The sequence below is a fragment of the Gadus morhua genome, chromosome 14, assembly GCF_902167405.1.
Source record: "Gadus morhua chromosome 14, gadMor3.0, whole genome shotgun sequence".
NCBI lineage: Eukaryota > Metazoa > Chordata > Actinopteri > Gadiformes > Gadidae > Gadus > Gadus morhua.
In genome coordinates this window covers 21,179,519-21,202,275 of record NC_044061.1, presented here as the reverse complement: position 1 = coordinate 21,202,275, position 22,757 = coordinate 21,179,519, and the positions used below count along the sequence as shown (strand labels likewise).

The 22,757-nt window shown below is 45.6% G+C and overlaps 1 protein-coding gene across 1 annotated transcript; it reads left to right on the top strand.

The window, feature by feature from the left end:
- The first annotated feature begins 1,210 nt into the window (after positions 1–1,210).
- On the top strand, positions 1,211–13,311 carry map1aa (microtubule-associated protein 1Aa). Its single transcript, XM_030377604.1, has 3 exons — positions 1,211–9,250; positions 9,511–9,740; positions 9,964–13,311. Exons 1-3 carry the CDS (start codon positions 1,366–1,368, stop codon positions 10,117–10,119), a joined length of 8,271 nt encoding a protein of 2,756 aa, XP_030233464.1. The 5' UTR covers positions 1,211–1,365; the 3' UTR covers positions 10,120–13,311.
- The last annotated feature ends 9,446 nt before the right edge of the window (positions 13,312–22,757 follow it).

The window sequence follows — 22,757 nt, the reverse complement described above, 5'->3', positions numbered from 1 at the left end:
TGAGGAAGAAATGGTTGTATTGAACATTCATTCACCGTGACCGCGGTGCGGGCACTCCCGCGACTCCCGACCGCCACGTCTCCCGTCGTGCCCCGGCACCCTGCGGCCCGGCCACCGTGACCTTGGGCACCGCGACCACTCCCGCATCTCCCGCCATGCCCGGTGAACGAATGAATGAATGGCCCGGGAACCACGGGCACCGCGGCCCAGGCAACGCGGACTCGAAAACAGATCGCACGCAGAGGCCTATATATTTTGTATTTGAAATGCAACAGCCTTTTCGTGGAGACTACGCTCAGAGCAGCTAACTGAACAAGGGGAAGGAGGAAAACGGGCTATGAAACAAAATGAGATATTTTTTTTGCTCACGGCCATGTTCGATTGTGTTGTGTTGGTTATTGAACTGTTAACCCGCGAACTTGGGTTATGTTTATCAGCGTTACTGTAGAGTCCATGACGATAGCTGATGTAACGGGAGTCCGGGCGTGTGCAGGACCGAACCGCGCTGTATTATCAGGCTATTTATTTCAGGTAGCCTATTCTTTCACCCAAAAAAAAAATCCCCCCCCAAAAGTGGAATCACGTTCCCAGCGCCCCCCTAGGTTGTGTTACCGCCCCGTTGAGAAACCATGGTATAAATGGTTTTATGTTTATGTGTTTTAATGGAGTCTATTGGCATCATTTTATACTGTTATCTGTTGCTGTGTGTATTCTTTAATATGTTTATTTACTTTTTAGCCATCCTTTGCCTAGCTTAACATCTTGCCAAAGGACTACATTTGAAAAATAGCCTGCTGGCTAACACTGACACATGTACAAAAATATAGATTAATGTGCACTGTCCTTTAAAAAAAGAATATATCTATATATTTGTGATTCAAAATTGAATATCCAGAGTATAGAAGGTCCTTGACCTGTAAATTCATGGAAGGTGTGTTCTCCCAAACACCTTATTCAGATCGGATCTGTGATCAACGACTGGATTCAGGTGACTGGTGCTGAGGGGTCTGAGCTCAAGCAGGGGACGCAACCTGTCGGTGCAGGGTGGTGCCCTCACCTGGAAAGACTTCTCTGAGTTTGTGTCTCTACCGCAAGTAAGCCTTTCTACAGTTATCGTGTACAGATCTTTAGAGCAGCACAACATACAACGGTAGCTATTGATACACTTGTATGAAATGTACTTTTTTTTCCCTCTGTTTATGTTCCCAAGGTGATCAAGATCCTCTGGTGTACATCTTCAGGGCAGCTTCCAAGACTTACTGTGTCCAGTCAGGGAGTCAGGGGCTGGAGCTCCTTGGTCAGCCAGGATCATCAGTTGCTCCAGAGCCATCTGGAATACTGCCAGAACACTTAACCTATCCAGACATGGACGGAGGCACGGAGTTCGCGGAGTATGAGAATGCAGAGGCAGTGGATGCAGTCTCCTCGCCATTCGAGCTACTGGAGCCCCCTACTTCTGGAGGCTTTCTGAAGCTGTCTAAGCCGTGCTGCTACATCTTCCCAGGTGGAAGGGGGGACTCTGCCCTGTTTGCTGTGAATGGATTCAACATCCTGGTGGATGGCGGGTCCGACCGGAAGTCCTGCTTCTGGAAGCTTGTTCGTCACCTGGACCGGATTGACTCCGTTCTGATCACCCACATCGGGGCGGACAACCTCCCGGGCATCAACGGGTTGCTCCAGAGGAAGATCGCCGAACAGGAAGAGGAGCGTCAACAGGGATCCGACTCCGATGGGGACTGGATGAAGAACCTGATCTCTCCCGAGCTCGGGGTGGTGTTTTACAATGTTCCAGAGAAGCTGAGGATGCTTGAGTCCACAGTGAAGGTAAAGCGCAGCATTGAGGAGGCCTCTCTTACGTTGCAGTACCTCAACACGCTCGGCATCAAGCCGGAACCACTCTTCAGGGTCGTCAGCAACACTATTGAACCGATCACTCTTTTCCACAAACTTGGTGTTGGGAAACTAGACATGTACGTTCTGAACCCTGTCAAAGAGAGCAAAGAAATGCAGTTCCTCATGCAGAAATGGGCTGGGAACAGCAAGGCCAAGACTGGCATTGTGATGTCCAATGGGAAAGAAGGAGAGATCTCTGTCCCTTATTTAACTTCAGTCACAGCCCTCATTGTTTGGATTCCGCACAGTCCCACAGAAAAGATTGTGCGTGTGTTGTTCCCTGGAAATGCATCACAGAACAAGATCTTTGAGGGGCTTGAGAAGCTGAAACACCTGGACTTCCTGCGATACCCAGTGGCGACTCAGAAAGACATATCCTCTGGAGCACCACCGCCTATTATCAAACAAACTAAAATCAGATCAAGGACCGATAGCAAAGAGAGTCTGAAATCCTCCCCCAAACCACACACTAAGACCAGCAAGAAAGAAACCAGTGGACAAGAAGAGTCCAAAAATGACCTGAGTAAAGAAAACAAAGTAGAGAAGAAAGAGGAGAAGAAAGTCAAAAGCATTAGTACAAAAGCCACCAAGCAGCAGAAGAACAGTGAGGTAGCTCCCCAGGCAGCCAAACTGGAGAAAAAGAAAGTAGCCAAGGACAAAGTTATCAAGAAAGAAAAGACAGCCAAGATGGACGAAAAGAAAGACATGGAGAAGAAAGAAGTCAAGAAAGAGAAGCGTGAAGTCAAGAAGGAAAACATCATGAAGAAAGAGGATAAAAAAGACTCCAAGGTCAAGGAGGATAAGAAGAAAGACCCGAACAAGCCAGAGCTAAGAAAAATCACTAAACCAGACCTGAAGCCGCTTACTCCTGAAGTTCGGAAGACTTTACACAAAGCAAAGACTCAGACTAAACCCAAGACGGACAAAAATAAATCGGCCAAAGAGCAAATGGAGGAGAAAAAGGCAGTCCCCAAAAAGGCCCCGGAACAAGCAGCTGCAGCTTCTATAAACCGGTCCGTCCTTTCCTCCCCTGAGGACCTCACTGAGGACTTCAAAGCCCTTAAAAAGGACGAGATGTCCACCCTTCGGAGTGAGCCTATGCAAAATGATATGATGTCCCAGCGTTCGGATTATACAGATGCTAAAATCTTCACTGATGAGAAAATAACATCTCCAGACACAGAGTCTACATCCCCTCTGCCGCTCAACACAGCACAACAGGGAGAAGAAAGCAACGATGAAGGGCCATCGGAACCGATCTCTGACATAGTGAAGAAGGAAGAAAATGTTGGGTTAGATAGAACGCGTGAGGAGGATAAAATGGAAAGATATGAGAACTTGACAAGATCCGACATCAAAGACACGTCTAGGAGGAGTGACAGCTCAGAGGAGGAGAGTGATGTTATTGAAAAAGCAGACCTGGAGGGAACAGAAGACGATGAGGAGTTCAAGTACAAAACAGAGGAAGCAAAGAAAGGAAAGGAATCTGGAAAAGAGTGGAGCACCATGCCAACTGAACAGAAACCCCTTTCGGCCATTGCCACAGCTGGGAAAGCAACAGCAATGTCCGCCTCAGAAACATTTCAGTTAATCCAAGATGAGACCATTCCTGGTTACTCCGAAACAGAACAGACCATCTCTGATGAGGAGATTCACGAAGAAACAGAAGATAGGATGCCACAGCTTCAGTATGACACGGCCTCCTATAACATTTCGGTCCCTGACGTCCCAGGAACGTTTGACTCCATGCACGGCATGAAGGAGATAAAGACCCCCACTGTCTCTAAGGTGGAAGACGTTAAACCCAAAGGCTTCATGGTAAGTCATGATCCCGTTCTTTCAGCATTTCCCAGCATCATCACGGCTCCACTGGCAGAGGAAGAGCACATCTCCTCTGCCACCTCGATCACCGAGTACGACAAACTGTCTTCCTTCCCTACATCCATGGCAGAGGACCAGTCCATAGCATCAGTGACTGCACCTCGGACCGAGGAGACTGGGAAGAGCTCACTCCACCTGGACACCATCAACGGCATTCCCTCCCGCACTGAGGCAACCCATGGGAAAGAATATCTACACTCAGCAGGAACTATCTCCCCCACTTCCTCCCTGGAGGAAGACAAATGTTTCAAATCACCTCCCTCTGAGGAGTACCAGCCAATTATTCCCGAGATGGAGGCTATAGATATGAAGGCCAAACCAGTCCAAGAGGACGAAGATGAGGATGAAGATGAGGATGAGGACCAGACTCCCAATGTTGACATTCCTCTCGGTAAACTTCATGAAGGCTACGAGAGGGCTGCTTCGGCGATGCTCCAGGAGAAGGAGAAATCCTCTTCAGCTACTATGTTTTCACCTCCTTCCTCTGACACTGAGCCCTCTCCGACACGGCCCACTGAAGCAAAACAAGCTTCATTTAGTGATGAGTCAAAGAGGTGGGATGAAAAGTCACCTTCTCCACCCTCATCGGTGTCCACTGGTATAGTTTCTGGCTTCATGCAGGAGAGTGTCACGACCCAAGTAAAACCAGATCCATTTAGTCAAGAGTCCATGCAGTTGGAAGAAAATAAGTCACCTTCTCCACCCTCATCCTTGTCTACTGGATTTGTTTCTGGCTTCATGCAGGAGACTGAAGCAAAACCAGATCCATTAAGTAAAGAGTCAATGCAGTTGGATGGAAAGAAGTCACCTTCATCCCCTTCATTATTTTCCAAGGGGCTGGGGTCTGGCTTCATGCAGCAGACTGTCATGACCCAAGCAAAACCAGATCCTTTTAGTGACGAGACACAGAGACATGACATTCCTCTCGGTAAACTTCATGAAGGCTACGAGAGGGCTGCTTCGGGAATGCTCCAGGAGAAGGAGAAATCCTCTTCAGCTACTGTGTTTTCATCTCCTTCCTCTGACGCTGAGCCCTCTCCGACACGGCCTACTGAAGCAAAACAAGCTTCATTTAGTGACGAGTCAAAGAGGTGGGATGAAAAGAAGTCACCTTCTCCACCCTCATCATTGTCCACTGGATTCATTTCTGGCTTCATGCAGGAGGCTGTCACGCCCCATGCAAAACCAGACCCACTCGTTAAAGAGTCCATGCAGTATGATGAAAAGAAGTCACCTTCTCCTCTTTCATCATTGTCTACTGGATTTGTTTCTGGCTTAGTGCAGGAGAGTTTCCCGACCAAAGCAAAACCAGATCCATTTAGTAAAGAGTCCATGCAGTATGATGAAAAGAAGTCACCTCCTTCACCCTCATCATTGGCAACTGGAATTGTTTCTGGCTTCATGCAGGAGACTCTCGCGACGGAAGCAAAACAAGCTTCATTTAGTGATGAGTCAAAGAGGTGGGATGAGAAGAAGTCACCTTCTCCACCCTCATCATTGTCAACTGGATTAGTTTCTGGCTTCATGCAGGTGATTGCCGAGACTGAAGCAAAACAAGCTCCATTTAGTAAAGAGTCTGCAACTTGGGATGAAAAGAAGTCACCTTCACCGCCTTCATCATTTTCCACAGGGTTAGTTTCTGGCTCCATGCAGGAAAGTTTAGAAAGATGCCTAAGTCCAGATGACAGCACCATGAAACTTGCTTCTCCTACACCGTCAATCCCCACCAGCAGTGGCTACTCTCCAACTGAGGAAAAGCCATTTAGGATGGAGGAAAATGAAGCTCAAACTTTAGGCAAACTAAATGCAGCTGAGACTTTAAGCAAGCCAAGTGCAGACATTCCGAAAACTGACAACAGTGCCGTTGGTCTCTCCGATGAACACTCAACATCAGAAGGCTCTGAGGACTCTGAGGATGAAGAGGAGGATGAAGGTGATTATTATGTCAAGAAAGACCTACAGCCTGTTGTGAATGCAAGGCTCATGGAGGAGAAGGAGGGGAGGTTCCTAGACGATGACGACCTGTCTGACTCAAAGCCTCCTATGGAGGGAAAAGAGCAAAATGAACTCTTAGAAGAGTATGACATAGAATCAAAGAACTACTCACAGGTCAAGGACTCAGAAAAAACTAAAAACAGACAAGGCATTGAAGAACAGCCCAAACGCCATGTGATGTATTCAGATGAAGAAGACGAGGAAGAGGATGATGAGGAAGATTATGGTTTCCAAAGTGGGGGAGGATCTAAGCCTTCAACGGCTGATCCTATCCAACATATTACTAAAGAAGAAGGCAAAGAAAAACCAGACCAAACTGAAATCCAAGAGCAGGAGAAAAGTGTTCATTTTAGTCTCTATAACTGCCCTGAGAGAGAGAGCAAAGAAAAGGGGTCCGAAAGGGACATGAGGCAAGATACCCCCTATGTGCATGGCAAGACATTTTCCTATAGTGACATTTATGATTGCAAACCAAGCACGCTTGACTCTAAACAGGGGGCTTCTGGGACAATGGAGAGAGCCACTGTAAAAAGCAGTTTGGATTCAAAGAAAGAATCGGACGGCTCCCCCTGCCTGCCCACAGCCCCCCACATAAAGCCAGAGGAAGAGGAATATATCAGCTCTTACGAAAAAAATCGCTCCACCTCATACGGTCTTGAGGCCAAAAGCCCTGTAAAAGACGTTGAAAGAAGTAAGAAAGAAACAGATGTATATGAGTATGGCAGAGATACCCGTTTTCCTTCTGTGGCTGATAGGCCTGAGGCCTCTTCCACCTCCCTGTCACCAGAAAAAGAGGCACTCTCATTCAAAGATCACAGTGACAGTCTGGAGTCCGGTGCATATTCCCAAACAGCATTTGCGTCAGAAAAATCCTCTACCGCAAGCTACTACGAGAAGGTTGCTTCACCAACAGCGAGAGATGAAGAGGATTACGATGATGATGAAGTTATTGATGATGACGATGATGATGATGAGGAAGAAGAGGAGGAGGAAGATGAGGAAGCTGCCAGCGATTCAGATAATGAGAAAGGAGCCAAAGAAAAATCTGAGAAGGACGTCAAAAGTCCAGTCAGCCAAATGATAGAGTCCAAAAGGACTGAGTTCATGGTTTCCATGGCTGGCTATGGTTATGACAGTCAGAGCAAACCAAGCACCACCGAAAGCAGTGCCTGCCCACCCTTCAAGGCTGAAGAGAAGGCCAAAGCCGTTTCCCCATCCTTCAGCAGCAAGCCCACAGACGTAGGAGCCACAGGGTTCTCTGGCTCCTCCACTGGGTTTCAATATTCATATGGAATTGGAGATAAAGACTCATGCCTATCCAGTCAGATTAAAGACAATGAAAAGATGGACATCTCCCTAAAATCAGAGGATCGCTATTACCAGAGCGACAGATCAGATTCTGATTATGATAAACAGAAGACACCGGACCATGTAGGAAAACCCTCTCTGGACACAAGCTTTCAGTACACCTCCACAGCAGCTCCTGCCTACTCTTCCTCTTCTGCCTACAGCTACTCCTCCTCCACCTCTGGCTCTCTGTCCACCAGCCGGCAGTTTGGAGAGGACCTGGAGACCCCTGCCACAGCAGAGCCTCTGTTTGAATACTCTTCCTTTAAAGACGAACCCTCCCCAAGCATTGACTCACCCTTCTCCAGCTCTGGAGCCACAAAGGATGAGTATCTGGAAGTGTCTGAGAAACAGATGAATGCCCTATCCACCACAACCTCCACAACAGAGCCCAACTCTAGCCAAGCTCGCTCGTCACCACTCCCATTCCATGAGGTCAAGAGCTTTCCCTCAATCTCTTCCACTGCCTTTGCTGACGACCACAAGGTGGAGTGTAAGACAGGCTTGGATGGATTCACAGAGAAGACGCCTCAGTCTGAGTACTTCTATAAACCAGGTTGGTCTGAGGACTCCAAGCTGGAGACAGCTAGTGGGTTCGGGGCGTCTGCAGGAGCATTCGGCCAGCCGCCACCACCCTCCAAAGACACAGAATCAGCCGCTGCTGCTCTTTTCGGCATCACCTCCTCACCTCGCCCGGAGACAGCAAGCAAGCATTACTTTGAGGAGACAGATAGCAGTGAGGAAGAAGAGGATGAGGAAGCCTACGTGCGTGAGGTCGCTCAGAAGTCTCCGTGCGTTGACGGCCTTAGCGGTGCCCTCTCGTTCTCTGAAAAAACAAGTGAGCCTTTCCCCACCATGAGTTCAGGTGCTAAGGTCCCTGATGTTCTGAGCTCCTACAAACCCTCACCATTTGATATAAGCAAGCCTGACACAGCCAATGGACCCACAGAGGTCAGCATGAGCTCTCCTGTCACCCCTGCAGCAGCGGCGTCCGGGGCCACGGCCCCAAGCTCCGCTAGCTACAGGGGTACGTACGATTGGGAGATGCCCAAGCCTCAGATCAGAATGGTTCCCGGAGATTCGCCTCCACATTACCGCCATGAGGATGAATTCGAAGAGGAACGTGAGACGGAACCAGAACGACCCGCCCGTCCTCTCTCCCTCTCCTCTACCGACCAGGCATTCCGCTCTCCGTTCTACGCTGAGGAGTGTAGCCAGGGCGGGATGGAAGACGACGACGAGGACAGCGACCAGGACGAGGCCGAGGGTGAGACACAGATGGGGGCGGCCTCCTCTTACGGCAGCCGCAGCTCCCCAGGCTACTCCGCCTCGGAGCAGAGGCAGCGCAAAGGGGACCTCTCGCCGTCCTTCATCAACCCCTGCATGAAGCACATGTCCAGCGAGGAGGAGGATGACGAACAGGGATGCAGGAGTGACCAATCCCAGGAGGGCATTGAGCACGATCTGTCAGTCAAGAGAAGGGCCAACCGACAGTCGTCGCATCATCCATCACAGAGCCAGGAAACTGGCGCTATTTACCAACCTGGTACCATGTCCATGGGACTGGCCCTGGCTACCGAGGACACCCCGCCGACTTCAGTCAGCGAGTCTTTGGCCTCTCAGTCTGACTCAGATGTCCCTGGCGGCGCTGAAGAATGCCCTTCACTCCCTGGAGACTGCAACATGGACTCAGATGACGATGCTGTGTACCTGCCTAGGGACAAGGCCACCGCTATGGCAGGAGGCAGCCAGCGCTCTCCCACCGCTGGCAGCCGTGACCCTCCTCCTACCCCCTTCATGGACCCTCACCCACGTCCCCCTCACCCTGATGTCTGCATGGTGGATCCAGATGCTCTGGCCCCCGAAGGCCTCACAAAGAAAGAGGCCAAACCCAAAGGCCTTAAGAAGACCTCTGGCAAGACCAAGTCAGCTTCCCCTGCCAGACGTAAGAAGTCCCCCATGCCCCTTAAGCAGACCTCGTCCCCTCGCACTTTGTCCCTAAAGAAGAAAGAGGCAGACAAGAGCTCCAGGATGTCTCGTTTGTCAGACGGACAGGGATCCAAGGATGACGACCTCTCCAGGTCAAGCTACAACCCTGGAAAGGCAACCACCAACGGGGTCAAGAGCAGCTCCGGTGAGCAGCATTTGTTTAACTAATTTTAACCGTGTAACATTATGCAGGGATCTGTTTAATTTAAGCGTACTGGAGAACAAGCATTGGCAACTAAATTGACTTTGCTAGTTTGTACAAAATAGTTCTGCACTAGCATAACTAAAAACCAATAGAATCGATTTAACTGTATGAGCTGCACTTGTTTTTCTCCTGGTATGAAAATAATCAATGAGAATGTCACCAACAACCATTAACTGCTCTGTTTGCTTCTTCCGGTGCAGGCTCTCTGAAGTCAGGCTCAGCCACCGCCACCACTGGTATGCCCGTTTATGTGGATTTGGCCTACATTCCCAACCACTGCAGTGCCAAGAACATCGACCAAGAGTTCTTCAAGCGCGTTCGATCCTCATACTACGTTGTCAGTGGCAATGATTCAAGCAGTGCAGAGCCTAGCCGAGATGTCTTGGATGCGCTGCTCGATGGGAAGGCCCAGTGGGGATCAAACCTGCAGGTAATTTTGCACAAGCATCTTATGTAGAAGAAGTAGTAGCAGTGGTAGTAGAAGTAGTACTAGTAGTAGTAGTAAGATATTTTAAATCCAGGGGATTATAATGGGATCCGAGAATCTTTTTTTAATTTTTACGTATAAACATATCTTGTTGCTGACAGTCCCCGAGACAAGATCCCTGAACACGACCCCCCCCCCCCGCCGTCCTCTACCTCCTCTCCCTCAGGTGACACTGATCCCAACCCACGACACGGAGGTGACCCGGGAGTGGTACCAGCAGACCCACGAGAGGCAGCAGGAGCTCAACATCATGGTGCTGGCCTCCAGCAGCACTGTGGTCATGCAGGACGAGTCCTTCCCGGCATGCAAGATTGAGTTTTAAGACCATCCATCTCTCTCTCTCTCTCTCTCTCTCTCTCTCTCTCTGTCTGTCTCTCTCTGTCTCTCTCTCTGTCTCTGTCTCTGTCTCTCTCTCTCTCTCTGTCTCTCTCTCTCTCTGTCTCTCTCTGTCTGTCTCGCTCGATCTCTGTCTCCGTCTCTCTGTGTCTCTGTCTCTCTCTCTCTCTCTTTGTATGTCCCTGTCATACCCCGTTATACATAACCTGTCTCTGCTTTGGCAGGTCGGACAACCGGTCTGTCCAGCTCTTACTAAAATTTGGTTCTTGTTTATATTGGTATCGCTGGGGTGCTTCTAAGACAACGCTGTCGACCACATCATTGCATATATTCGTCTTTTTCATCCTTGTTGTGTGGTAGCAGTTCCCATGGAAGAAATCGCTAAACAATCATGCTAATTTGACCCAAGGATGGAACATGGAACAAAAAAAATATTTTGCCTTATATCATATAGTGGTTCTGTACTGTTTATTTGTCTTTCTCACTAATGAATCAAAGCACACTTTATTTTACTAAGTTAATTTGTAGAATAATTAGCAACAAAATATATAAATCAAATTATATTTATGCCATCAGCTATTATAAGTTTCTGATTTATATTGGTTTTTGGTACCATTTACAGATGTGTCTGTATGTCATCTAAAACAATACTAGTCCAACTGTACTGCTTTGTGCCTACTGTTGTCATAGTAACAGATATTGATCCAAGTAGACTCCAGCTGTCTTTTTGATACGTCTTTCATAGATAATTGCAGTAGGTTCTTTCATGAACTAGATGGGTCCATAGTTATCCGTTTTCTTACAGGTAAAAATAAATATTTAGTAGTCTTGGCTTTGTTAATGTTGTTTATGTTGTCTTGGCTTTGTTTTTTTCGATTGACATTAGGGTTAACATATCCTTGCAGTGGATGTTTTTGTAGTGAAGGGCAGGATATTGAGTAACAACATGAAAAGATGTAGGTAACAGGGTCGGCATTGTTACACTGTAAAATATTTAAAACACCACATTTTAACGTCTCTATTTATTGAACATTTCAAAAGTTTTCTTGATGAACTCTGCTATGGTGAGAGTGGGTGACCTTAATGTGAAAGTTCTGTAAAGGACTGGGGAAGATTGTATTTCATGTGAAGCAATAGGAACATGTGGCTCTGACGGGAGTTGGCGGATAGTTGTGCCTGGTATAGTTGTGTGCTGTTTGAGGAATGAGTGACAGAGTTTTGGATTGGGCAATGGTTGGATTCGATTAGAAAGTCACCCACATGTGCCTTTCCGCCCTGGTGTATGGGGTAAGAGAAACACAATTGGCTATGGAATGTCAGATTTTTGAAAGCCGTCACCACAGTTCATTGATTGGCCTGTGTTAAAGGCTTGGTGAGCTGGCCTCTTGTGTCAGTCAGAGTCTGTAGAAAAACTGCTACACAAAAAGTCTCAACTGCTTTGTTTTGCACATTCTAATTATACTTGATTGCACCTTTTGGCAGAAAATCAAAAATTCTAATTAAAGGGTCTTTCATTCCTATCGCGACAATTTGCAAAGAAGCACAAATATAAAATTATTTAAAACACAGACCAATGTGCAAAACTAAGGCAAATCTGAGGCTGAAAGTATCATTGTTCACATATGATCAGTTATGCTGTTGCTCTATCCTACAATTGAATAACGGAAAACTTAATCAAATTGATGATTTTTCATTCTCTTATCTGTATGCATTTGTCTTCAATGTACTGGAACTCTAAACAGGCCTTTTTAAGATGGTTATCTTTGGAAAACATAGTTATCACTTGGTGTGTTTTTATTAACAGGTTACAATTTTAACACTGTATTATGTGTGATGTCTCCTGATTTGATATTGATTCTATTTTAAAGTTTTTGTGGAAGAAAAATTGATTTTTATCAAGCTTCAATGGCAACTTAAGAGCAAACAAACCTTAAAAACTTAAACCACAAGCCTCGCCTGGAAATATTAAATAATTCAGTGCAATTCCTACAACCCGTATTTGCAATCCAAAACTCTACCCCGGTGCATGTCATCTCTTCCACATTCAAAGCAAAAGGACACCCAGTTGTATCAAACAATATACTGTAGAACATCATGTTCAGACAGATTTTAAACTGAGGTTCCTTAGGTCATACCATGCAAAAACAAGATGAGGAGGTTCAGTGGCCTCAGTTGAATGTGTAGAAGCAGATTACCTTTACATCCTCCAACCGGAGGACTCTGATCTCTTGGTTGCCTTGGTTACTGTGCATCACATGGTGCAACCCTGAGCACAAGTCCAATTATCACCTGCAAAGAAACATGGCACTGGAGTTTAGGAACACTATGCTCACTGTAGAAAATCCACATTGGGCATTCTTGTGTCATTAGTGTGATGGCTCCTCACACTATGAGTGCTTTTGATTCATTGGTCTTTCAACTCTACAAATTACATAACAAACAGCATCTATCGGATGATTGTAACCTTAATGTGTGGGTGGTGGCAGCTAAATATGGCTGCTGCATTTAGAGAGAAATATAGATGGTGCACATTCATCTCAATTACACACTTATTCTAAGCTAAAGGTGACATAATCAATTATATTATAGCGTAGCATAACCGCACAAACGTACAGACTGCCAGGTGGAGGGACTCGGATCCCTCCGTCAATACATAATAACCTGCACCATATCTATAACCACACACGGATTCATCTGTTTTAGTTTCGGGTTAAAAAAAAAAAAGGAAAAAAAAAAAAAAGCTCAAGAATAAGCATTTTTTCTTCTGTCATATCAAACGTATCCAACTCAACCCCACATCTGGATCCCGCTGTTAACGCTAGGCCTGTTGGTTAACCGTAAGACCTGCTTGTATGTGCATGTGTGATTTTGGGTTCTTGTAATAGCTTAAAAGAAAACCGACTTACATAGAAAAATTTTATTAAAAAAAAAAAATGTATATTTAAGAAACTAACTATGTGGTACTGAGAAGGGCTTCTGTGGCCTGGCTGTGCTGTGGCTTTACACATATGCATTGTGGTCCCTTTACATCTCTTCCTGTAACATAGCTTTCCTTTCATTTCCTGGTTTAAGTGCAATATTCTTATGTATCTCTTAAAAAAAAGCCTAAAAGAAAATGATTAATTGTAAACAGGAAAATGTGGTAAACCAATAAAGTACATTTATTAAGGGGAAATTATTGCTGTGTTTATTTTTTCAGTGGTAAACAGATGTATCATTATTCAATTACTTTCATTAAACAAGCTGGCTTCACGTATATACACAAATAGAAAGTATACATCTTACTATAGCAACTCATAATACACTTAACTTCAAACATATTTAGCTATATAGACAGGTACACCCTTTCTGCACTAATGTAGATGATAGTTATTTATTAAGTTCATTTTTACATCCAAAATTATACATCTTTAAACATCATCCCACAACCTTAATTTGAAGACATGATTATTACACATGGAGTAAGGAGTGCGGACAATTGCAGATTTTCTTTTTTGTCGATTTTCTTGATGCAGGGCACGCAGTACAATCTCTTCTTTCATGGGCTGGCACATAATCGGGGAGCTGCTGAATGGCTTCTGGCACAGACTGAATGGGCATGACCATGACATCATCTCCTGAGTCACGTGACCAGACTGGAGCAGGAACAGCATCACACCGCTATGGAAGCAGTCTGTGCTGTGTAGTGCCAGGCTACCAAACACAAGCAAATTTGTCCTGGACTTTAAACTTGTCCAGACAGTCATTGAGAGTTAGTGCAGCATGTATAGGGCAAAAATAGGAAAGTTGATAAATGTAATTTGTCTATATCTACTTACATATTAATGCATTATATTCATATGACATTTCATTGGTTTACGGATATTGGAATGGGTGATGCTCAACAACAGTACTGATTCTGACTGCGTCCGAGAACATCTCCCATATTGTAATGCTACCCGCCATCCATAGAAATAACATCTGCGGTGACACGATTCCTCCCCTTATCGGTCGATAAGGGGACCCTTCACAGGTTTTCATAGGACTAATTATAGGTCTGCCACTTTTTGTAACAGAGCACAGTACCTCTAATGATGATAAGTATCCTACCTACCTTCCTTGTACATACAAGTATCAGAACCATAATAAGTGTTGTGGGGGAAAAAAACGTCTTGAGTCTCACATCAATGCTTCTGTGAAAAGGGTCTATGGGCATCTAGCCAAATCTGCCATAGCAACAGGTGAGCAGGGTAGCACAGAAGTGTAGAAGACAACATATAACTCCACACATCGATAGACATGACAACATATCAAATGTAACTATAGAAAGGTCACAACCCACTTGCTTACCAGAGGGGGGGGGGGAGTGGTTTGTTTTTTTAATCACAAAAAAATAGGCAATCAACAGGCCTAATTCTTTTTTTTAATTAATGGTTGGCACCAATTAGCCTACATTTCAAACAGTTGATCATTCATCTTAATTGCAAACTAAAAAGCCATGAAACATTAAATTTCCCCCCAAAAACACAAAGGGGGGGATGATCCCTCCCATCCTCCCCAACAAATCTCACCCTACTTACACATATCAAGTATTTAACAAGTAAATTGAAGTGCACATGTGCAAATGTCAAATAAAGTATTATGGCGATCACAACCGTGGTTGCCATGTTCCGGATGGCTGCATGGAATTCTGGGACCGGTCAGACCTGTTTGGTTTAGGGTGTGTTCCAGATGCCTCGGACACCAGCCATCCGAGTTGCACTTCTATGTATTATATTACAAACTATGTATTATTTCCATTTTTCTAATCATGACTGACTTGAATTCTCACCGTTTGAACCCGTGATTGCCCACTCTCTTGGAGTCCCCCACGAGCCCCACATCACCTCCCTGTAATCCGCAGGAATGATCACTCAGTTGACGTTTTGCGCAGAGTACCCAGAGGAGAGCCGCGATCCTACTTCAGTTCAGGCATGAAGTTTGCGGTGGCAACTCTGAGCAACCTAATCTTAACTGTCTAAACTGGGTGGAATATAGAGTCATCCGAACTTATAACAATTATGCTCATACATTTGGGTTATAATCAGTTCCCGAGATGAGGGGGGATGTCATCCCCCTTTGGAATTAAAATTATCAAAATCATCCCCCTTCTGAAACAGCCCACCCCTGTTTTATTATCAATTCATGTGGAAATCTTACCGCTATTTCATTTTCAACATTTATTTTTTGCGCATATTGAGTAGGCTAAAATACTGTGGACGAGGGGCACATGCACACACAAATTTATGTCACTTCCGTCAGCGACATAGCAACGCTGCATGCGCCATGGCATGCGCAGGTGATTTCAGCATCATGGCCAAGCGACAAGGAAAGCTTGATCTGAAGGCCCGTTTCCACCGGACGCGTAACGGCAGCGTTACGGCTGCGGCACGTCTTGGCCACGGTCACCGCAGTAGATAGGTTCCACTCTAATCATGAGACCCAGGGGCGATTCGAGGTTCTGACTTTTCAGGGGACTCAGCCCCAGGAAGCTACAGGGGTATCTGAAGTATATAAAGGGGGGGGGGGGGGGGGGGGGGAAATCGTAGTTGTGATTTCCTCCATTTTTATAAAACTTGCGATGCAAAAAGGTCTGCAAGTACAACATGTGGGCTTACTAGCCTAATTCTATGAGAAGCAGGCCGCTATTTTGGGAGCACTAAACTGCGTCAAGTACAACATGTACTAGACTAATGGTGTGTGGCATGATTAAGCACAAGAAGCAGAAAAAGTTGACACGTGCTAATTTTCAGTTAAAAAAAAACGCTGGCATTATTTTATCTGAGGGCGTTTTCAGGGCGAGTCTCATAGTATTAGTCTAGAACATGTTGTAGGCCTACTTGTTGATTAGCTCACGTTGTTGTGGCAATGAAAACGCCCTGAGCTGATTAAATAATGCCAGCGTTTTTTTAAACTGAAAATTAGCACCCATGCCAATTTTTTCTGCTCCTTGCGCCTTATCCTGTTTATGCTACGCACGATTACAAGCCTCTGCCGACTAAAACATGAAGCAATTAAAGAAGAGGCATCGATAGAATCAGCTTGTGGTCAACTGTCATTTAATAGACATCTGACAGATTATGTCAAGGTTTTTAAATGAATTATTACCTGGTCATGTTATAACAGCTGAAAACGTGGATTTTCTGATAAAGACTAGCTAGCCTCTTTGACAGACGAGGTAGAGGGAGTTACAGTAATCCAGCCGTGATGTTATGAAAGCATGGATGACTATTTCCAGATTGTGGTATGATAGGGAGTGCTTTATTTTAGAGATGGTTCCGAGCTGGGAGAAGCTGTTCTTTACGACGGAGGAGATTTGCTTATTAAAGCATAGATCAGAATCAAAAATAACGCAGAGGTTTCTAGCAGCTGGTTTTAATAATGAGGTTAGACTACCTAGGTCAGTGAAGATGGGTATTTTGAATTTGGAGGGGTTAACGATGATATCTTGTTTTGCCATTGTTTAGTTGGAGGAAATTATCCCCCATCCAGTCATTTATCTCCTTGAGACACTCTAGGAGCGTCTGAAGGCAGTCCCTGGATCTCAGAGGATGATATAATTGTGAGTCGTCTGCGAAAAAATGGAACGACATGTTATCTTTTATTATATTCCCCAGTGGGAGCATATATAAACTGAACAGGATTGGACCCAGGATGGACCCCACAAGACAGAGGGGCAGAGGAGGAGTGCTGACCTATGGACACCGAAAACGATCTATGGGAGAGGTAGGAGGAGAACCACTGCAGAGCTGAGCCCCTAATACCAACCCACTGATGGAGACGGGCTAGAAGAGTGGGGTGGTCTACAGTGTCAAAGGCAGCACTTAGGTGTAATAAGACTAAGATGGCATTCTCACCCGTGGAGTAGGTCATTAGACACTTTCAGCAAAGCCGTTTCAGTGCTGTGGCGTGCCTTAAAGCCGGACTGAAAGGGCTCCAAGACATTGGCAGAGTTGAGAAATGGCAGTACTTGAGGACTGCTTTTTCCAGATTTTTTTTTTTTTAAATGAATGGTAGTTTAGATATGGGACGGTAGTTATTTGGGCAGTTAACATCCAGGTTATGTTTCTACATAACCTGGATGTAACGGCTGGACAACCGTGTGCTTGAAACAAGAGGGAACAGTAGTTTAGGAGTTTAGCTTGACATTAACCAAGTTAAAAGGACAATTAAATGAACCGCACCAAACATGTAGAAGTCAATGTGGGATTTTAATATTTTAACAAAAACACTTGACAGAAGTTTAACACAATTTTGTAAAGGAAAGCAGAGAAAAACATTTTCCCAAATGAATCTTTTCAAAATGTCACCACCATACCGAAAGCAAGTGAAGAGGTTTGTGTAAAAGCAGTCCTCCCTGACCAGCTCTGTCCCTGACTCTAAACCCTGACTCTCAACCCTAATGCTAAACCCTCTGAGGGCAGGAAGACGCTCCTTCAGTGTAAAGGTTTGAACCACAGAGAAGGAAGAAAAGAGGAAGCAGTAGAGAGAAGTGAAGTAGTGAGGTTAGTGACAGACATGAGGGAAAGGCGTGTGGAAGCACACAGTTACATGTGGGGTCAAGAAGATCACTCCCACTGGAGGTCATTGATCCATCAGCCTCAGACTGCCGAGCTCAGCAGGTCTTCTGGAGGACGAGGCTCAGATGAACTGAGGAGATGGGAACAGCAGGATGTCAGGATCAAGACGGGTGTAGCTCAGGTGTGTCTACCCCCGACCAAACAGGATCAGGTGAGGTTCAGCTCAGGTGTGTCTGCCCGGACCAAACAAGGACATTGATTAGGTTCAATATTCAAAAGATGCAACATTATCTGAACCAAAGATAAGTCATTAAGGAGCAGGCTTTAGGGCGCCTTGCTCAAGGACGCATCACTGTATTCTGAGGACTTGAACCCGGCCCCATTGGTTTGAGAGTTGAACCCCCAACCCCCTACCTAGTCCACTATGTCCAGATAATGCAAACTTATGAGGAATCCTTGATGGTAGAGCCCTGGTGGTCCTCAGGATTTGCCTTCCAGATGTACGGCTTCTCCATCAGTCCTCCAGATTCCTGATCTGGTTACAAACGTAATTTGTCTCCATTTTGTAGAGGAAAGCAGAGAAAAACATTTTCCCAAATGAATCTTTTCAAAATGTCACCACCATTCCGAAAGCAAGTGAAGAGGTTTGTGTAAAAGCAGTCCTCCCTGACCAGCTCTGTCCCTGACTCTAAACCCTGACTCTCAACCCTAATGCTAAACCCTCTGAGGGCAGGAAGACGCGCCTTCAGTGTAAAGGTTTGAACCACAGAGAAGGAAGAAAAGAGAAAGCAGTAGAGAGAAGTGAAGTAGTGAGGTTAGTGACAGACATGAGGGAAAAGCGTGTGGAAGCACACGGTTACATGTGGGGTCAAGAAGATAACTCCCACTGGAGGTCATTGATCCATCAGCCTCAGACTGCTGAGCTCAGCAGGTCTTCTGGAGGACGAGGCTCAGATGAACTGAGGAGACGGGAACAGCAGGATCAGGGCGGGTGTAGCTCAGGTGTGTCTACCCCCGACCAAACAGGATCAGGTGAGGTTCAGCTCAGGTGTGTCTGCCCGGACCAAACAAGGACATTGATTAGGTTCAATATTCAAAAGATGCATTATCTGAACCAAAGATAAGTCATTAAGGAGCAGGCAGGCTTTAGGGCGCCTTGCTCAAGGACGCATCACTGTATTCTGAGGACTTGAACCCGCCCCCATTGGTTTGAGAGTTGAACCCCGAACCCCCTACCTAGTCCACTATGTCCAGATAATGCAAACTTATGAGGAATCCTTGATGGTAGAGCCCTGGTGGTCCTCAGGATTTGCCTTTCAGATGTACGGCTTCTCCATCAGTCCTCCAGATTCCTGATCTGGTTACAAACGTAATTTGTCTCTAATGAAAGGTAACAATCACAGGAGTAGTTGGGTTCTAATATCAGGTAACAAACACAGTAGTAGTTGGGCTCTAATGTAAGGTAACAAACACAGTAGTAGTTGGGCTCTAATGTAAGGTAACAAACACAGTAGTAGTTGGGCTCAAATGTAAGGTAACAAACACAGTAGTAGTTTGTCTCCAATGTAAGGTAACAAACACAGGAGTAGTTTGTCTCTAATATCAGGTAACAAACACAGTAGTAGTTTGTCTCTAATGTAAGGTCACAAGCACAGGAGTAGTTGGGCTCTAATGGCGCGTAACAAAGTAGCAGCTGTAGTTTGTCTGGTAAACAACCACAATAGTATGCCGTAACTTGTGCTGGACAAACTAATCCTGCGTTACAACAAGTGCACTCTGTATATTTTAGGCAAACTTACGAGGATCCTGGTTGGTGGAGTGATGTCGTCGTCCTCCAGAGTCTTGGCTCCTCCATCAGCTCTCCTCAGCCAGAGTCCTGGTCTGGAACAAACAGCGCAAGTCTGGCCCTAAAGTCTGGTAACAAACATGTAGTTTGTCTTATTTTTAAGCCCTTTATTTCCAGTTTGTTTGGTTAATACAAACGTACAATCCTTGTTGGTAGAGTGATGTCATCCTCTAGATTCATGGCTCCCCTACCAGCTCGCCTCCGCTCCAGAAACACGTTCTAGTAAGAAAACACAGCGGTAGTTGGTTAACGCATGTCAAAGTAACAGCTGTATTTTTTCCTTTAAGTCAACCATGTAAATAAATACAAACTTACGAGGAATCCTTGTTGGTCGATTCCTAGTCGTCCTCCAGCGTCTCAGCTCCTCCAGCAGCTCTCCTCAGACAGAGTCCTGGTCTGGAACAAACATTGAAAGTCTTGCTTCAACATGTGGTAAAACAGATGTAGTCGTCTTGGTTATGAAGATCCTGGTCTCCAGCCTCAGTCTCCTGTCCACCCTGGCACCACAAGCCTCCGGTCCCCAGCCTCTCAGCCTCGCCTTTCAGCTACCGCAGCAGGTTTAAATCAGCATTTGCCCAAAAATAAACTTAATTGACTCATCTGAAACCGAGTTAGTTAATTGAACTATTATTTTATAACTCAAGGCTAGAAAAGACTTGACAGACATGAGCATCCCGTTTTTGGGAATGAAGACAGAGCAGTCCACAAGTTTAAAGAAGTGGTCAGGCCATGCATTGAAACTGACCTGAGAAGACTCTACTCACAGAGCACTGACCTGTTCTGGAGGACTTCTGGCAGGAGGTGGAGGTCTGGCTCTGGGTGAGGAGGTGGAGGTCTTGCTCTGGGTGAGGAGGCAGACACCTTTGGACAAACTACACGTTACCTTTTTAACCCTTGTACAGTTCTAGAGTATCTTCTACTGTAACATGTGGGAATGACGGCCATTATTTAGCTTTGATATTATCCAGTTGGTAACTCTGCACCAAAGTCGTTGTTTAAAGTCATTCCATTGGGTAGGATTTAAACTTCTGTGGCAATTAATGACAGCAGATATTTAGAAACGTACAAAAAGCTTAAGTAACAAAGAACACTAAGCAGTATCGATATTAAATCAAATATACTCAGCCATATTCAGGTGCTGGGTTTCCGTTGAAGAAATGTCAAATTATCTTCCACCTTGAAATGATTTTCAGCCTTCCCTGCTGTCAAAAAATGGGCCCGCAAGTAGAACGCCGTTTTGGTACGCAGTGAGAGTCCCGTCACGTCATCATGGTTAAAAGTACGGCGCAACCATCGGAAATCATCAACATATGGTACGACGTACGTGTCAGTATGTATTTAATATGAAATTTAAGTTGGTTAAGATAGGGGCAACAATTCCCAATGGAAACCGACTGAAAAATTGTTTCCGTTGGAAACGGCTTGAGGTTACGCAAATACAATCCAGAACGTACCGCCCAGATTCCCTCAGGGGACTCCCGTCCAAACTAACTGCTAGTAGGTTTCTTATGTTTGTCTACAACGACAACCAAGACTACAACGTTCTATGCTAACCATTGGGACTAAATCAAGTGACCGCACTCATAACCTTCCACGGCGGGAAGCACAAACCGTCCGACTGGAATCCGAACATTCCGCCGGAACCACCCCCCAAGAAAAAACAGAACCAGCGCCTCACCTTGAGCTGAACGGAGGAAGATCCCTGAAGTCCAGCGATGGGTCTTCATTTAAAAACACAGCCAACAGACTTACCTTGATGAATCCGTTTGTTGCTGTTGGTAATTACTACTATTCAGTGTACCTTTACATTATTATGCACCCAGTGTGTACAAGTTATATCACTCAAAACCACATGAAGAACCAAACTACCATGTACGTCCCACCAACTTTAAACAATAAAATCATTCAATACAAAACAGTGTCTACATTTTACAATTATCTAGATTATTTAGGGTACAAACCATACAGAGCAAATCTAAACGTTGAGCTCACAGAGAGCCGACCATAGCCCTGCAACGTCACCCTGACCGCCTCATCACCAACAGCAAATCATGCCAGCCAGCCAACACAATGTACAGCTCCAGTGAGAAGTGGGCATCTGAGTGAAAGCACTGCCCATAATAAAAACAGCCCAATTCCTGAACTATCAACCATCTTCATGGATTTAAAGATTTACAGCCTAGTCTGCTCCCTCGTTACTTATAAAACTCTACATCTCCATCACTAGAGTGTTGCATCCTACTCATGGGGGTGTGGTCTGAGTGAGCAGAGATGCATGCTGGGATACAGTGCTGTCTGAAGTCTTCAGTTCTATAGACACGCCCCTCAGGAGAAACCTAGTGTTTGAGAATCTGTCGTGACATCAGTTACATGAGGCTGGAATATCCTTCAAGATGGCGCCAGGATTCTCAGAGGAGAAAGTGCCAAGAGGAAAATGTGTGGGTTCTTCCTCTTAACCAGTGGAACACAACCAACGGTCTACAGAGTACCATGGAACACTTTGAAACATTCTCCTCTTTACACCTTTAAGCCCCAGTGAAGGTTTCCTTACTTCCTCAGCTGAAGAGCACAACTTCAGCTCGAAGAACACACTAGCTGGAGTTCCCGGATTGGTTCTGATTTATGGGAACCAATCGTTCAGCTAGTCCTGTTCGAAACAAATACAGTTCAGCCTGAGAAGACGTGCACTGAGAGCAAGACAAGATCCACAGGGCTTCTCCATCATCCAGCCGGTAGGAAGAGCCATCTCATTACAGGTCTGAAGGTCATCTGAATATCCATTTAGGTCCCTTTCCAACATCAGACTCTCCTTGAGGAATTCCTTTTGGTGTCCATCCGCCATTAATCCTGATCCTAGTCCTAGTTGGAAGTCCACTGATCTGAACACGCTGCTTGCATCCTTTTACACTTGAGTTAGTACTCTCCTTCCTGCCCAGTGTGTTGGATATCGCTCCGGAGCGTCCGCTCAGGGCTCTTCATGTCTACTGGAGTCCTTAAGTAAACGTGCGGCCGTCCATCAGGTATGATTTAGTTGACCATTCCAATATCTCAAGCCAATCACACAGACCCCCGTATGAACAGTATCACTGTCAAAGCAAGCCGGATACACACAGAACCCAGGACAGGCACGTAGAACCCCGTGCCAGGTGTGAGTGAGAGACACACAGTAGAACCAGATGCTCAAAGATCATCCATCTCATGTCAAACCAAAACACACTCACACCACTGAGCCATAAAAGG

Excerpts from the sequence above, each read along its gene's own strand:
- map1aa (XM_030377604.1), top strand. The coding sequence starts at position 1,366 with ATGGACGGAGGCACGGAGTTCGCGGAGTATGAGAATGCAGAGGCAGTG. Across the intron at positions 9,251-9,510 it reads CGGGGTCAAGAGCAGCTCCG|GCTCTCTGAAGTCAGGCTCA; the intron begins GTGAGCAGCATT and ends CTTCCGGTGCAG. Across the intron at positions 9,741-9,963 it reads AGTGGGGATCAAACCTGCAG|GTGACACTGATCCCAACCCA; the intron begins GTAATTTTGCAC and ends CCTCTCCCTCAG.